General features: G+C 32.5%; 1 protein-coding gene across 9 annotated transcripts in view; it reads left to right on the forward strand.

Annotated features, from left to right (window-relative positions):
- LOC148628592 (inactive tyrosine-protein kinase transmembrane receptor ROR1-like) overlaps positions 1 to 15,278 on the forward strand; it is a 138,940-nt gene extending 123,662 nt beyond the window's left edge. For all 9 annotated transcript variants that reach the window (XM_088590643.1, XM_088590662.1, XM_088590673.1 and 6 more), the window contains 9 exons: positions 2,554 to 2,660; positions 2,942 to 3,026; positions 3,326 to 3,361; positions 6,506 to 6,657; positions 7,502 to 7,711; positions 8,639 to 8,746; positions 9,325 to 9,450; positions 9,975 to 10,076; positions 10,587 to 15,278. In XM_088590643.1, coding sequence (XP_088446769.1) covers positions 2,554 to 2,660; positions 2,942 to 3,026; positions 3,326 to 3,361; positions 6,506 to 6,657; positions 7,502 to 7,711; positions 8,639 to 8,746; positions 9,325 to 9,450; positions 9,975 to 10,076; positions 10,587 to 12,262 — 2,602 coding nt within the window. In that variant the 3' untranslated portion in view covers positions 12,263 to 15,278. The remainder of the gene's footprint in view (positions 1 to 2,553; positions 2,661 to 2,941; positions 3,027 to 3,325; positions 3,362 to 6,505; positions 6,658 to 7,501; positions 7,712 to 8,638; positions 8,747 to 9,324; positions 9,451 to 9,974; positions 10,077 to 10,586) is intronic.
- Positions 15,279 to 15,571: the final 293 nt, after the last annotated feature.

Consider the following 15,571-nt stretch of genomic DNA (forward strand, 5'->3'; position numbering starts at 1 on the left):
CTTTTAGAACAGTCACAGGATGCTTAAAAGACCAATTTTAGCAAATTTTGCAGTACAAAATAGAGGGAAGACCAACTTTGCAGTGTAGGTTGAGCAAATTTCAATATTTTTCAATGGTTCTCCAATAGAATACTATGGCCATTTAGTATTACATTTAAAAGCATTACTGCAGTAAAGTCTCTCTGACTGTAGAGCCCAGATGTACTAAGGACAGCTCTAAATCAGAGCAAGAATTGTTAAATACACTCAGTATTTAGCAGAATGAGTATTAATATTGGAGGTATAAACTAAGGGATGTCCATGGAGAAAACAATGCTGGGAACATAGACAAGGAACATTAACACAACACATAGGAACTTAAAATACACACATACAAATGAGAAAAGTGCAAACTCCAATTATTAAATAGGGTAAACCCCTTTCTTCCAAAAGGAAGAGTAACATATAACTGGTAATTTTTGTGGAACAAAATCTTTGCAGTTTAGTAAAAAAATTTTGTATCAGGGTTTTTTATTTTTACAAAAATTAAGATTGATTAAGATTGCCATGAATATTTTCTAGTTTTATGGTAGTTCAAGCTTTTTGCAAGACACCTGCCGTATTGTTAGTTGTAGGTTAGTCTGGTGATAGAGGAAGCATATATATATGTGTGTAACATCACCAGAAGATGGTAAAATTTAAATTGAATATTTCGGATAACAGATATCCTTCCTCAGCATGTAACTCATAAAACTATATGAGGAGCCTGAATGAAAATAACAAAGAGGGTCTTTTTATCAAAGTTACAATTAACTGTGGAAAACAATTTAAAAAAATAAAAAGTCCAAATATAGTAGTACGGCGTATTGATGTATAGCAAGTAGTGCTGTACCAGCCTTAGATCCAAGACCTAAAAATGAATTATTTTTTCTCGTTAATTCCATCTGGAGAAGTTGTTTGCAATTTCTTCATCCAAAAGCTTTCCCGAGATACTCTTTTACATTTTGACCAGTTTTTATTATGTTCTATGATCGTCACAACAATGTTTGGATGAAGAAATTGCAAACAACTTCTCCAGATGGAATTAACGAGAAAAAATAATTCATTTTTAGGTCTTGGAACTAAGGCTGGTACAGCACTACTTGCTATACATCAATACGCTGTACAACTATATTTGGACTTTTTATTTTTTTAAATTGTTTTCCACAGTTAATTGTAACTTTGATAAAAAGACCCTCTTTGTTATTTTCATTCAGGCTCCTCATCAGTTGCTTATGTGAGCCTTTGATAAAGGTACAATCACCCACAGTGTACGCGATTCAGCTTCTGAATCTGTTTTGATCTTGAACTTTGTGAGTTTTATGCTCGTTAAGTTTTGTGAGTTTTATGCTCATATAGTATTATGAGTTTTATGCTGAGGAAGGATATCTGTTATCCGAAATATTCAATTTAAATTTTACCATCTTCTGGTGATGTTAAACATATTTAGACATTTATTTTATTTATTGTTATGTTTCACATTGTTTTTAACGATCCATCACCCCGTAAGAGTGATAGTTGACTATTATTTAGACAATTAATTTTATATATATATATATATGGCAGTGGAAGTCATAATTATACAAACCCTTGAACTTTAGTCCTGTAAGATTGGCCACAGTATATATACTTGATATTTAAACTTGACCACAGAATATAAATGTTTATAAATACTACATTAAAATGCTTTTAAGTAGCTATTTAACCCACAAGAATATTTGTGTTAGGTGATTTGGCTTGGCACTGTTTGAACCATTAGTTTGTTGAATGAATGCTACTCAAATAAACAATGAAACAAAATGGATGTAAATTTTTTATATGATCAAATGAATGTGTGAGGTACAGGTATTTTATAACCAGGTGTATTATGGGTTTCATCTAGTTCTTTTAAACATCAGCTAGAGCTGCTTCCATATAACAGGAATATATTCAGCTGATAGAGTTTTTCCACATGTCTTTGTCGTATAACAGAGTTATCTTTTCCTTGTTTTCTATATTAGACTGCTATAATAGCTTGAAGAAAGTATAGTCCTGCATTCATGAAAAAAGGTATAGGACCAACATTACCTATCATTAGTAAGACTTGGTGTATTCAGCACCTAAACCTTTTTACTGCAAGTAATATAATTAACTTCAGGAAATCATGTTGGTCTTCCCTTAATTGAATGACCTGTTAAAATGTCTATGGTAGTTAACTGGACAATTAAGAAAGATATTTATAGCTATAAATTGTCTAGCAGTTCATAGTTATTTTCTGTGTTAGGTATATTTCTATATATGGTTTAAATCTCTTATGAATCTTTATCAATTATCCAGTCTTGTAGGGAAGTTGGTTGTCATGCAAGCAAGGAAAGACCAACTTTATTCCCACAAGTTTACTATATTACTCACTGTGTTTAATAAAATAATTGTTTGCAACTTAATTTAAGAAAGTAGCATTGTGTGAGCAACAGTAACTGGAATACAATAATAATATGCTGTTATTTTGGTTGAACAGGAAAGCAAATATATGTGTGCTGCATTTGCATATTATAGGTTGAAAATAGAGAACTCAGTACCCCAGGATAGTGGAAATTACATGTGTATAGCTACAAACAGAGCTGGTGAGAAGAATGCTACTGCATACTTAAAAATCAAAAAAGGTAGGTAAATTTCTTCTGAAGCTTTTGTGCTATCTCTAATCAAAGAAAGACAAATCTAATGCTTAAACTTGGTGTTAATTTTTTTTATCTTTTAAGTCATATAAATTAAATTTAAAGACCCTGAAAATCTGTAAATCTTATATTTACATCATAATATTGATAAAATCTTTTCATTTCTAAATCATGATGGATCTATCTCATTAAAAGTCACATCAACAAGCATATTGCTGGGTTAAGAGTTGATTTTGAACGAAGTGAAAATTTACTTCATTTTCTTTCAGATTATGCACCAGTTAGTGAAAAAAAAGGGGGAGGGTCAAGAGGTAATGATGATTCCTTCCCTGACTTAACAGATGCTGATGAAAGGTAAGGTTAGCATAGCTCTGATCTCGAAAAATTATTGATATATTTCAGAAAATTATCAGGCAAATTTTCCTTTGAATGAGCAGTTCTTAAATAATATTAATGTCAAATACTTTAATTTACAAAAGCACTGCAGATTATGTAAATAGTCTGAAATTTAACTTTTTTGAAAAAAGAACTTTAATGTAAATCAATATTGAAATATCAAATTGTAAGTGTTTTTAATCTAATCAGTATGATTCATTGCAAAAAAGAAAAGTCTGTGATGTTAGTTTTTTTATAAATACAATTTTCTTTAAAAGCTTTTCTGGGAAGTATGATCCAGACATATATAAACAGTAAGTAGCAATGGATGATGTCAAAACATTTTAAAGGTTCAGCATGGTTACTTTAATTTCGTAATTTCCTCCCTCTTTAAATTGGTTAATAAGGGCATGTATCTCTGCCATCAGACATGGATCAACCGGTAACACTGCAATCCAGGGCTCCAATGCTGGATTAAGTCAGCCACTTGACTGAATCTTTTATTTCTTTCCTAATATATATGCATGGGGTGGGGATAGCACTGGATTAAGCTCTTCATTGATCAGATAACAATAAAAAAATACCTGTAGCATCCCACTTATCTAATCATCTCTTACAGGCCTATTTGTGTGTAATTAGGTAGCTTTAAAAACGGGGACCCGTAGAAGTATTTCACTTCTCAATACCTTGTATTTGGAACAAAGTAAAAAGTCTTAACAAAACATTAACTTTTTATGGTTGGTGCTTGTTTTACGGAGTAATCTCCCTTACACGATTTGATTCAGAACCTTTATATTGAACCTGCTGAACCTTTGCTTACGCTTTCTGGCTGTTGTCACAATATTCCACACTGTATATAGCTTATGGTGGCTTGCACTTGCCTTGCCTTACTCTTAGAGCTCTGGTATATGGTTGTGTGCTTATATGTTGTGTTTCCTCACTGTGTATATGCTGCAATAATACTTTTACTCTACATGCTTTTTGTTTTCTTTTAACTTCTCATATTTTTTTTTGTGCCAAGGTGTTGTTATAAAGTATTGAGTGAAAGATTATATAAGACACTGCATGTCAATATTCCCTGTTTCATTTTACCCATACTTTCTTCTTACAAATGTATCATTGACATAATGATATTAACTCTACATTAACTCACCTGAAACTAATTAAATGAAAACTGTCACCTTCTTTAATACATAAATAAATTGGATGTTATGATCAATATAATCAGTGCAACATTAGTTACTAAGTTCAAGGATGCTGTTGCCATGACATACTTATTGGTTAAGTAGTCCATTTTGTTAGCTCAGCTGGACCAAATGACCATGCAAGCTACATTGTATTGTCATCACTTTGTGTCTGTCTTTTGGTGTCGTTAACTTTTCTTTAAAAATCTCCTCTGAAACTATACAGTAGATTAATATCAAATTTAAATACCAGCATCCTTGAGGTATCTTCTTTATGGGAAACAAATGTGACCTTCCTTCTTGCACTTAATGAGCTTTACGAAAGTTTCAATTGGTCAATCCTAATAGAGTTATTGCCCTTAAACAACATAAAATGAGGAATCTTATGGTATATTTTGTAAGGTTATAACTAAATAAGATACCACTTTCAATTGATGAAATGATCACTAAAGCATGGCCTATTAAAATCTTCAAGAGTTTTAAAAGTTGTATTACAGTTCTTTACAAGAGTTACTGCCCATGAATCAGGCTCTTTAGAGTCTCTAGTTGTGTTTAGTTTTTATCAAGGATTTTTTACAAAGCTAAATCAAGCAAAACTTGAACAGTAATAGGACAAAGACTAAAAAAATTGATAAATGTAACTTTTATCATTTAGAATCTTACTGTTAAAACCTTGGGCTCAGTTCATTTTCTATTAACTGGCACTTGATTTATGAAAATCAGTGAAGTTATTTTTAGCTCACCTGGCATGGGCCATGTTAGCTATTGCCATCACTTTGTCGTCACGTCTGTCGTCGGCGTGAACAATTTTTCAAACATCTTCTCCTCTGAAACTGCTGAATTGATTTGCATGAAAATTATAATGATTGTTCCTTAGAGTATCCTGCACAAAACAGTCGTTTGGATTTTTGATTGGTTAAATAACATGGCCGCCATTACTAAAAATAGAACATAGGAGTCAGACAGCAGATTTTTGCATATATCTCCAAAACCATTAACTTTAACCAATTTCTAAGTATTCAACACGATGAGATTTATCTATGGTCAAATTTTGGTGAAAATCTGTTGACCCATGTTGGAGTTATTGCCCTTTTTGGACGTTTTTTGCTGTTTTTTTATGTAATTACTTTCAAAAATCTTCTCAAAGACTACTATTCAGAATTCAATGAAAGTTGTTTTTTTTTGTTTTTTGTTTTTGTTTTTTAGGATATCCTTAACAAAAGGACCATTTGGATTTTTGATTGGTTAAAAACATGGCCACGGTTACTAAAAGTAGAACATAGGAGTCATACAGTAGTTTTTGGGATATAATTCCGAATCATTAGGTTTGGCCAATATCTTTCAATTGCTGAATTATCCTTATTATAAGGCCTACAAAAGTCTTCAGGGATCAAAGTTGTCAGTTGACTCCATGTAAGGGTTATTGCCCTTTAGAGGTGAAAAATGACATTTTTTTACAGGTTTCAGCCTATATCTTGAAAAGTATGATCGATAGAATGAAACTTCATTGCTGAAATGATTTTTATTGTAAGGCCTATAAAAGTCTCAAGGGATGAAAGTTGTCAGACGACTCCATATAAGAGTTGTTGCCCTTGAAAGGCAAAAAATTACGTTTTTGCAGTTTTCAGTCAATATCTTGAAAACTATAATAGATTGAATGAAACTTTCGAGTGATGAAATGATCCTCATGGTAAGTCCTACCAAAGTCTTCATGGAATCAAAATTGTAGGACAACTTCTTGTTAGAGTTATTGCCCTTGAAAGGCAAAAATTTAACAAGGTGAGCGATTCAGGCTCCTGGGAGCCGCTTGTTTGTTTCAGTTGTGTTTTTTATTTGTATGGTTTGTTTCACCTGATAGGCTAATTAATAGGCATGTTTCTATTTCTTTAAATATCTTCAAACACTTGTTTTTATCTTTATATCTTGAATGAAATTATAGAACCTGCATGCATGGAATTCCGTTTTCAGCTTTATTTCAAAGGCAACTGCTTGCAACCATAGCATATTCATTTGCAGTGATAAAAAATGGACTGGTAGGATTAATTATTGCAGGTCATCAATAAATAACTCTAAACAGAAAGGCTATTTTTTGTTGGGGGGCATTTTCTGGGATTCTGAAGATATTTCCCCTGTAAATTTTGAAGCACTGAAACATCAACTAACAAGGACTTTAATACAGGTTCAAAATTATTCAGAAGCCTGAAATAAGTTGAAGGTAACATTTTGATTGACCCATCCATTGTAGTTGGTCAAAATTTTGGCTTTTTATTTCAGGTTACAGAAAGAGAGTAGTGGGAGTACCAGAGATGATAGTAATGGCTTTTGTCAGCCATTCAGAGGAAACATGTGTGCAAGGTTTATAGGAAACCAGACTATTTATGTCACCTCAGAATATTCTCAAGGTGTGAAGGAGGAAAAATTCATTGGTAAGATTTATTTTCACCTTCAGCAAAAAATACTTATATAGTTCTGACCATACATGTTTGGTCTGGGCATTTGACAGTTGATTAATCAATGTCAAATTATCATTTCCCTTAAATTTTACAAAATATTAACCCTTTTCCATTATTTAAACATGAGAATTTTTTAATACATAAAGGAATGGAAACATATTTAAGCGTCAATGTGCATGAAATGTGATGCTTTTGCTATTACAGTAATACCAATGTGTGCATCATATTGGTATTTTCTTTTGTGTAACTTAACACTTCACTGTCTGTCATTATTCCACATACAATCAATTCATTGTTAATAATTTAGGATTGATTTCAAGCTTTTGTCAAAATATACATGTAATGTTTAAGTTACTTGTAAGTCTGTTAAAGTATAGTTTGTTGACCCTCAACTATCAAGTACAGTGAAACCTGTGTAAACCAAACCAATTTTGGACTTTAACATTGGTTTGGTTTACACAGGTGTTTTGTTTACAAAGGATCAAAATTGACTTTTGAAAGTGTTTGGTTAAGACAGGGTTTTGTATTATTCAATGTTCATTTGGTTCAAGCAGGTTTTATTGTATATACATATGGTCCCAACAGTGGTTAGAATACTTTGATCAACTGGTAACACTGCAATCCAGGGCTCCAATGCTGGATTAAGTCAGCCACTTGACTGAATCTTTTATTTCTTTCCTAATATATATGCATGGGGCTGTATTTCACATAAGCGAGCCTTAATACTACTGGTCAGTGACATTATGTCACTGAGCTACCAAGCCTAGATATTTGTAATATGGCATTTATATTCATCTGTTTTGAATGTAATTTTCAGCTGCCTTCACAGTGATAGCTGCTTCCAGTGACATGTCACCAGAATGTCAGAAATATGCTATAGAATTCTTGTGTTTCCACACATTTCCTCTGTGTGATCCTCTTCATATCAACCCAACCCCTCGGAAAGTCTGCAGGGACGAGTGCGAAGCTCTTGAGGGTAACATCTGTAAAAATGAATATGTTATTGGCAGACATCATCCAATGATTGGTGAGTGTCCTAAGTTCTGTAAACATAGATGACTAAACAGCTCCAATGAAACTAGAGCAAATATATTAACAAAAATACTTGTCTATTAACTGTGATAGTAGTAATATCGGAACTACTTGGCCTTTTCAACTACACAAAAAAATAACCTCAGATGCAGAAAGAAGATATTCTTCTTGAATTATTTCCCAAAATTATAGTGATGGGCAGGTCAAAGTGGTTCCATCTACCATATGGCACAAAAGGTTTTAGTTAAGAAACCACTAGAAATAAAGAACAAATACTCTTTCTATCAAAAATTTGTGAGCGAAAAAAGGATCTAAGAAAAAAAGTAATGGCAAAAAATTCAACTTGTTCCACTTAAATTTTTTAATTGAAAAAAGTCTGGACAAATTCCTCTCCTTAATGCATACAAGGATTTTCTTCTGTGTAATTAGAAAAGATTAGTATGGTAGTTCTGATTGGATAGTTGTAATAATTAAGAATATTAAGGAGGCATAATACATAGCTGTAGCATGATGAGAAAGTAAAAAGAATTTAAGTTCATAACTTTACCATAGGCTACTAATTTATCATAGTAAGTCAGAATCACATGTAAATTATAATAACTTTACATGTAGTAGAGCACTTGATTGAAAATATTTATATAATAAATGTTATTCTTTCCAATATATATCATTTAAGGAGGCAGACCTAGGGTAAGGGACATAACTCATTAGAAATTTGCAACATCAATCTTTTGTAAGCATCAAAGTAACTTGGACTGATTTCATTCTGTTTCAAATGAAAGCGTGATAGGCTCTGGTGAAATTGAATATGATACAAACTTATCACTGATTATAAGAGTTATGTCCCTTACCCTAGGTCTACCTCCTTAAAAATATGTACAATAAGATATTTTGTACATTTGGATTGCTTCATTTTTGACAGGTGATAGTTTTCTGCCCAAATGCTATGACCTTCCACCAAGAGGCACCCCTGAGGGAGATAAATGTAAGGGTATTGGTGTACCAATAGACCCTACACAACGTCCACAGAGTAAGTGGGAAAATATAAAAATATTTTATAAAGTACATGTAAAATTCACCTGAATCAAGGATTTTTTATGCTGACTGTAACATTCACAAGTCATTGTTGAAATTGATAGCTCTTAGTTAACTTGACATTGGAAGCAAGTTTACCTCCATATTGATTTATGCTTCTTTTTTTTCTCATTCTTAATCCCTCAACACCACATGGAATTCTAATAACAAATGAAACATTCTACAAGCTTAAAAGATTTAGTAGAATGAAGCTAAAGGTCTTATAGAAAAAAAATCCAATCATATATAAGTTCAATATGGTGTACACATATAGGATTTTTTATAAATTAAGTTTTGGGAATTTGATATTTGCCTTTGAATAACACCATTACAATACAAAGGTAGTAGCTCTTTCCATACATCTGCTTGATTTCTTTGTCTGTTTTAATACAAACTTTTTACAGAAATGTTGTCTTTGATGGCTTAAAGCATTTAATGGATCTCTCACTCGTGCATATGTGCAAAATATGGCTTGAAAGTAATGATCTCTGAATACTGATATATATTGAATTAACCAAATATTGTATGTTACAGTCCATACATGTTACTCTGGATCAGGAGAAAGATTCAGAGGGACCATTAACAGAACTAGATCAGGAAAACCCTGTCAAAACTGGAAAAATAATCCTCACTTCAAAGCATCTAATTTTAAATATTTAGGTTGGTATAATCAGGCATTCATACCTTAGTGAACATAATGTTTAACATTTTATACACATACACAATTTTGTCTCACAAAACCATAAGTGTTTAAGTTAAATTTATAATTTAAAATTACAAATTTTTGAATGAATACCATAAAAGAAAACTTTTGCTATAGACATGCTTCAAACTTTGTCATGTTTATTTGTTTTTATCTTCCGCCACATGAAGTGGCAAGGTATTGTGTTACCTTCCAAAAAATCTGTCTGTTCCCTGACAGCTTCCAGATAATAACATAAGAATGGGTCAATTATTTTTTTTACTTGTTTTTAGTACCATAAATACAAGTTAAGGTCAATTTTGCAAAATCCAAATGTATTTTTTATTGTAGGCCATTTTGAACATTTTTCCACCCCTTTTTTTTCACCTTGCATGGTGGGGTATTACCAGTACTTAATGTTTGATTAATGCCCTGTTTTTATAGCTAAACTTTCTTGTACACATCAACTGCCTCCACCAATCATGTTTTCATTTATCTCCAGGAAATCATCATCAGTGCAGAAATCCAAATGGAACCTATACTGGGCCATGGTGCTATACAGACCCATCATACAGACACACAGAATTATGTGATGTTCCTAAATGTAAGAACAGATATGGTACCACTAATTACATTTGTACTTATAGACATGAAACTGAGCCGCCCCATTTGTGTGAAACCCAAAAGGGAAATCAAGGATGTTAAAAAAAACTCAGTAAATTACTCAGCCACTGAGAATATGATTTTCTTTTGAGTCTATACAGATTCTGCTGAAATATACACCTTAAATAGTATTGAAAAAAAATGACTGTACCAAAACACCAGAGCTGACCTCATATATAAAGCCAAAAAATGGCAGGAACTCATCTATGTCATTATTCAGAACAGACAAAAGTTGCTTATATAATTTTAAAACTTAAGCTTCAGTTATGGTAAACAATGTAAAAATTGCAATCGGGGTAAGCCTGTATGCTGACAGAGTTTGAGCACCTGTGTAGTTTGTAGACAGAATAGCCCAGACAAATTTTTAAATGTGGAAAATTATCCTTTTTTTGTTGTGTGAGGGCAGTAAAACTTTGAAAACTTGAAAATACCCAATGTATTATTTTTTCAGGTGATGGGTCTGTTTCTGTAGGCGGTGGACCTGGTGCTATAGGTGCAGAGCCTGTAAATACATTGATGTACCTAGTCCCAGGTATCATTGTTCCCTTGGCGATAATACTCTTACTGGCTTTTGTATGCTTGTGTCAGAGACACAGGAAACAGAGAGAAGCTGCTGGAGCAAAAACTACAAAGGGAGTTAATCAACCAACAGCTATGGAAACTGTTCCTCTCAAATCAGCCATGAATGTAAGGGATTTTCCAATCTCCTCAATTCGGTTCCTTCAGGAATTAGGTGAAGGACAATTTGGAAAAGTTTTCAAAGGGGAAGTGTTGGGTCTTTATGGTGACAATATGATTTCTAAAGTAGCCATAAAAACATTAAAGGAGAATTCAGCACCTAAAGTCAAAAATGATTTCAGACGTGAAGTTGACTTGATGTCTGAACTTCGTCATGGTAATATTGTTTGTCTACTTGGAGTGTGTATGAAACAAGAACCTATGTGTATGTTATTTGAATATATGCCACTTGGAGACTTGCATGAATATCTTGTTACCCATTCTCCTAACTCTGACCTTGGATCAAATGAATCAGATGCTATGAAGGGAGTATTAGAGTATGGTGATATGTTGCACATTGGTACACAGGTAGCCGCTGGTATGGAGTACTTATCCAGTCATCATTTCGTTCACAGAGACTTAGCTACACGTAATATTCTTGTTGGTGACAATATGTGTGTTAAAATTTCTGACTTTGGATTGTCTAGAGACATCTATTCACAAGATTATTACCGAGTTCAAAGTAAATCTATACTCCCAGTCAGATGGATGCCACCTGAGGCAATTCTGTATGGAAAGTTCACAACAGAGACTGATATCTGGTCCTTTGGTGTTGTAATGTGGGAAATTTTCAGCTTTGGCTTACAGCCATACTATGGATATTCAAATCCTGAAGTTATTGAAGTGGTAAGGGCTAGGCAAATACTGCCATCCCCAGAAGAATGCCCAACAAGAGTATATGGTCTAATGGTCGAATGTTGGCATGAGGTTCCAAACAGGAGGCCCTCATTCAGAGAAATTCATGCACGACTTAGAGCATGGAAAACAGAAGCTATGATGCTAAATCCTCATTGGAGTTTGAGTCAGAGTCATTCAGCTCACTCCAGCAGTACTCACCAAAGCTCACAAAGTGGACCAAGTCATCACAGTAGTACAGGTCCAAGTAATACAACAGCCATGACCGGCCTGACAACTGGCAGTAGTGGAGGGTCTGACCCATCCTCCACTATGTCCCATCCAATGATGGGCCAAGGGCCTCCTCCTATGATTGGTCAGGTTCCTGGAAACTATCCTGATACAACACGTGTACATTACTACCCTAGTCTTGGGCCACAACAACCACACATGCAACAGTATCCTGGACAAGGCCAAATAATGATGCAGAGAGGGCCACCACCGAATCAGATGCCTAATCATAATGGACCTTCTAAAATATCCCCCGCAGGCTCAATAGCCAGTAGTAAACAATCATCAAGTAGTGGTGCTTCTTCTAATTTCAAACCCAATGTCTCGAACTGTAACACAGGACCAGCAACAATCGACGTTTCAGAGTGTCAAAAATTCTCAAATCTTATGTCACAAAATAGTTACATTCCAGAACAGAGGACGGTAGATTATAATGAGTGTTAGTGTCTCCTTGCCAATCAAATTACAATTTAACTTATTGTAGTCAAGAGTTATAGCTACATCTCAATAATGATATTCATCCATGTTGTATCCAGAGTTGCTTCCCTTGATGTGACTGATTGTTGACTGGAAATATACCGGTAATCGAAATCATAATAAGAACAGACATGGAGTTAGTGTGGAGATATGTTATCCAACTTCAGGAAAAGTTGTTGAAGGTTGTTAAGAAAGTTAGATAACTCGGCTATAAAGGGAGGTTACTGTTGATTTAATATGATATTTGTTTATGTGCTTGGCAGCCTCTAAAGTGTCACATAAAAGTGCTTTTTGTATTATTTGTTTGTTAAATATTTTTCTGCTTTTAAAAAGTCAATTTTTTGGCTTTATAGTAGTAATTATTAATTCATCCACTGTTCCTAGAGTGATTTTAATCAATAGTTGTATAAAATTATTTTCTTATAAAAAAAATCCCATTTAAGGTTATCAAAAATTCACTGCAAATTTAATGTAAGCTTATACATGCATTAAATTAAATATTGACATCATCAATTTATATTGAATCTCAAGACAACACAAAATAATTTCACAAATTAATAGAATTCAGTTTGGAAGTTGATAGTGTTTGAAAAAAAAACTAGGCAAAAAAGAATGATCAAGGTGCTATTCATCGAAATAGATAGACATAATTCATATTTTTGCAATAGTTTATAAGTAGCACTCAAGATGAGAATCATGCAAAATGTGATTCATGGTTGCAAAGCCTACATATTTCTATTTTTGATATTTTGTTTAAAATGTTCTAGTAAACAGAAAGTAACATGTGGTTTTTCACATAACCCTTGTTCTTTGGAGATAAAAGTTATGTGGAATGTATTGTAGAATTCAAAATTAAGGGAGACAACTCTGTAAATGACACTGAAGTACAAAAGAGACTATTTGATTTTCGATATGACTTATCTTCTAAGAGCAGAAAGATTGGAATGAATAATTATACATTTCATCATATGGACCTATAAAACAGCTTATTAACGAAAATAAAAATATGTAGACTTTTTTAGGGTGTATCACATATTGCAGAATTTGCATGATTCTTACAAAGACTGCTACATGACATTTCCTATTGTTATTGTTTTGATATATTTTAGCTGTAGAAATGACAGTATTGTTTGTGTTTGCATAATAAAAATGTATATTTTCAGTAGATGCAGCATTGTTGACATTGTCCGTAATCATATTTTTGAAGCAACTACAGTTTTTTTTTTTAAATTTCATAATTAATTGCACTTTCATTTATTTTGGACTATCAAACAGAGAAAATCTGTTCTGTTAATGATAATCTGTTATCTATTTTTTTTTACTGCTGAGAGATTTATTTAAATTTTGATAATTTCAGGCTTCTATTACTAAAAAAGACAAAAAGCAATTTGCCCATCGGAAGTTTCAAATTATTATAGTTATATAGTAATACATTTTTGATAAGACACACTAATAATAATTTCTTGGTTTACAGACCTTCCTTGTCTCTTTTTAGGATGGTTCTTTACCTTTTTTTCTCCTATCAAAGAAATAAGTCACGTTTCTCATACCTGACTTTTAATAATGTAAAAAAAATACACATCTTTTTTTTCAGGGGAAGGGGGGCAATAATAAGGTTAGAAGAATTGCCTCCTTTCATTATAAGTGGCCTGAGAACCAAGGAACTAACTTAGAATTGCTTTAGTTCTTTTTTGCTTCTTATTTTTAAGCTGGTAATCCAGGGTAATGAAAAACTTGTGATTATGTTCGAATTCAGTTATAAGTTTTTTTTCTTTTTAAAAGAAGTAAATTACTTTAGCTTGAAAAGAATATAACTATATGTAATAGGTGATATTTTTTATATTGCCTTTCAATAAGAATATTTTCTCACTTAGTTCAGTTTTGCTTCTCTTTCATATTCAGAAAAAAAATCAAAAGAGCCCCTTTAAAATGGCAAATTTTAGTGACAGTCTCATTATTATTTTAATCTGTATCATATTTTGATTTTACCTATACCATTTATTTTAACATTTGAATGTAAATAATTCACATGCCATATTTTCTTAGTTTTCTGTATATTTTTATATAAAAATCAAATACCAAAGTATCGTAAATCTAGTCATTTGTTTATTTATGATGAAATCCTTAATCGTGGGTGATATTCTTGTGTACATATATATTAACTGTTAAGTAGTTAAGGTTATACTTAGTACATTGTACTTCATCTGGGTGACTTAAAAATTGATTTTTCTAATAATGAAATATTTCAAAAGACATTCGAAATTACTGCAGGTTTTACCCCAAACAACTGTCAGACATTTTAAGTGTTATATCATGTGCAGATCCAAGGGGGATGGACCATCCCTCTTTATGCTTGAAAATTTTGGCTGATTACAGGTATATAGGAAATCATTTGAACATGCCCCTTTTCGAAATTTCTGGATCCACCACTTATGGAAAATCAAAAATGCTCTAAACAGCTAGGAAAAAAGGAGTTTTACACTTATCTCAGACAACTGTATGTATGCAAAAATTAAAGACTTGGTTATATGACTAAGAAGACAAATCCATTTTAGCTTTGCTTCCATGATTCAGTGTATTTGATATTTTGGTTTCTCCCATGTATAGGTTCTGAAACTTACACGTGGTCTCATATCTGTTGTGTACGATTTGTTTCCATTTTGAAATAGTTGGGTTATAATACAATTTTCTCAGAAAATAGGTGTTACATATCTTGGCAAGATTCTGTTGTATGAGTTGGTTGTGAACACTTGCCTTAACCCATGCATTGTTAAAGTTAAACAGTTGTTAGTATAAGGTTGATTCTAATACAATTTTTTTTTATCTAAAGTAAGAGTTGTCTTCCCTTTGTAGATTATGAACAGTGATTTAGAGAGTTGGATGTTGGTTGTAATGTATGTGCCATAATTTTGAAGTTACTAATTATAAACAATTATTTGAGTAAACTTTTTTCATTTTATTAATTAAAATTTGAAAGATTTTTTGTCAAATTGTATGATATTTTTCTGCATTTAAAAAAAATCTTTAGTAGCAGAATAAGACTCAAATGGAAAACTTTACAAATTCTTTAACAGATTTGCATAGAGCTCCATATAAACTCAGTTTTAATACTGCTGCAAGTTATATGAACCATTATCAGTATATCTTCTTATAATTTGACATGTTTCTGGTTTCTATTGCAAATGAAACATATTGAATTTAAGATTATAATACCATATAGTGGGTTGTTTTGGTGGGTGTAAAATTTGGCAGTTTTGAGATGAAAAAGTATGTGAA

Source organism: Perna viridis, chromosome 1 (assembly GCF_037379345.1).
Source record: "Perna viridis isolate PV_CMFRI_1.1 ecotype Kerala chromosome 1, ASM3737934v1, whole genome shotgun sequence".
NCBI lineage: Eukaryota > Metazoa > Mollusca > Bivalvia > Mytilida > Mytilidae > Perna > Perna viridis.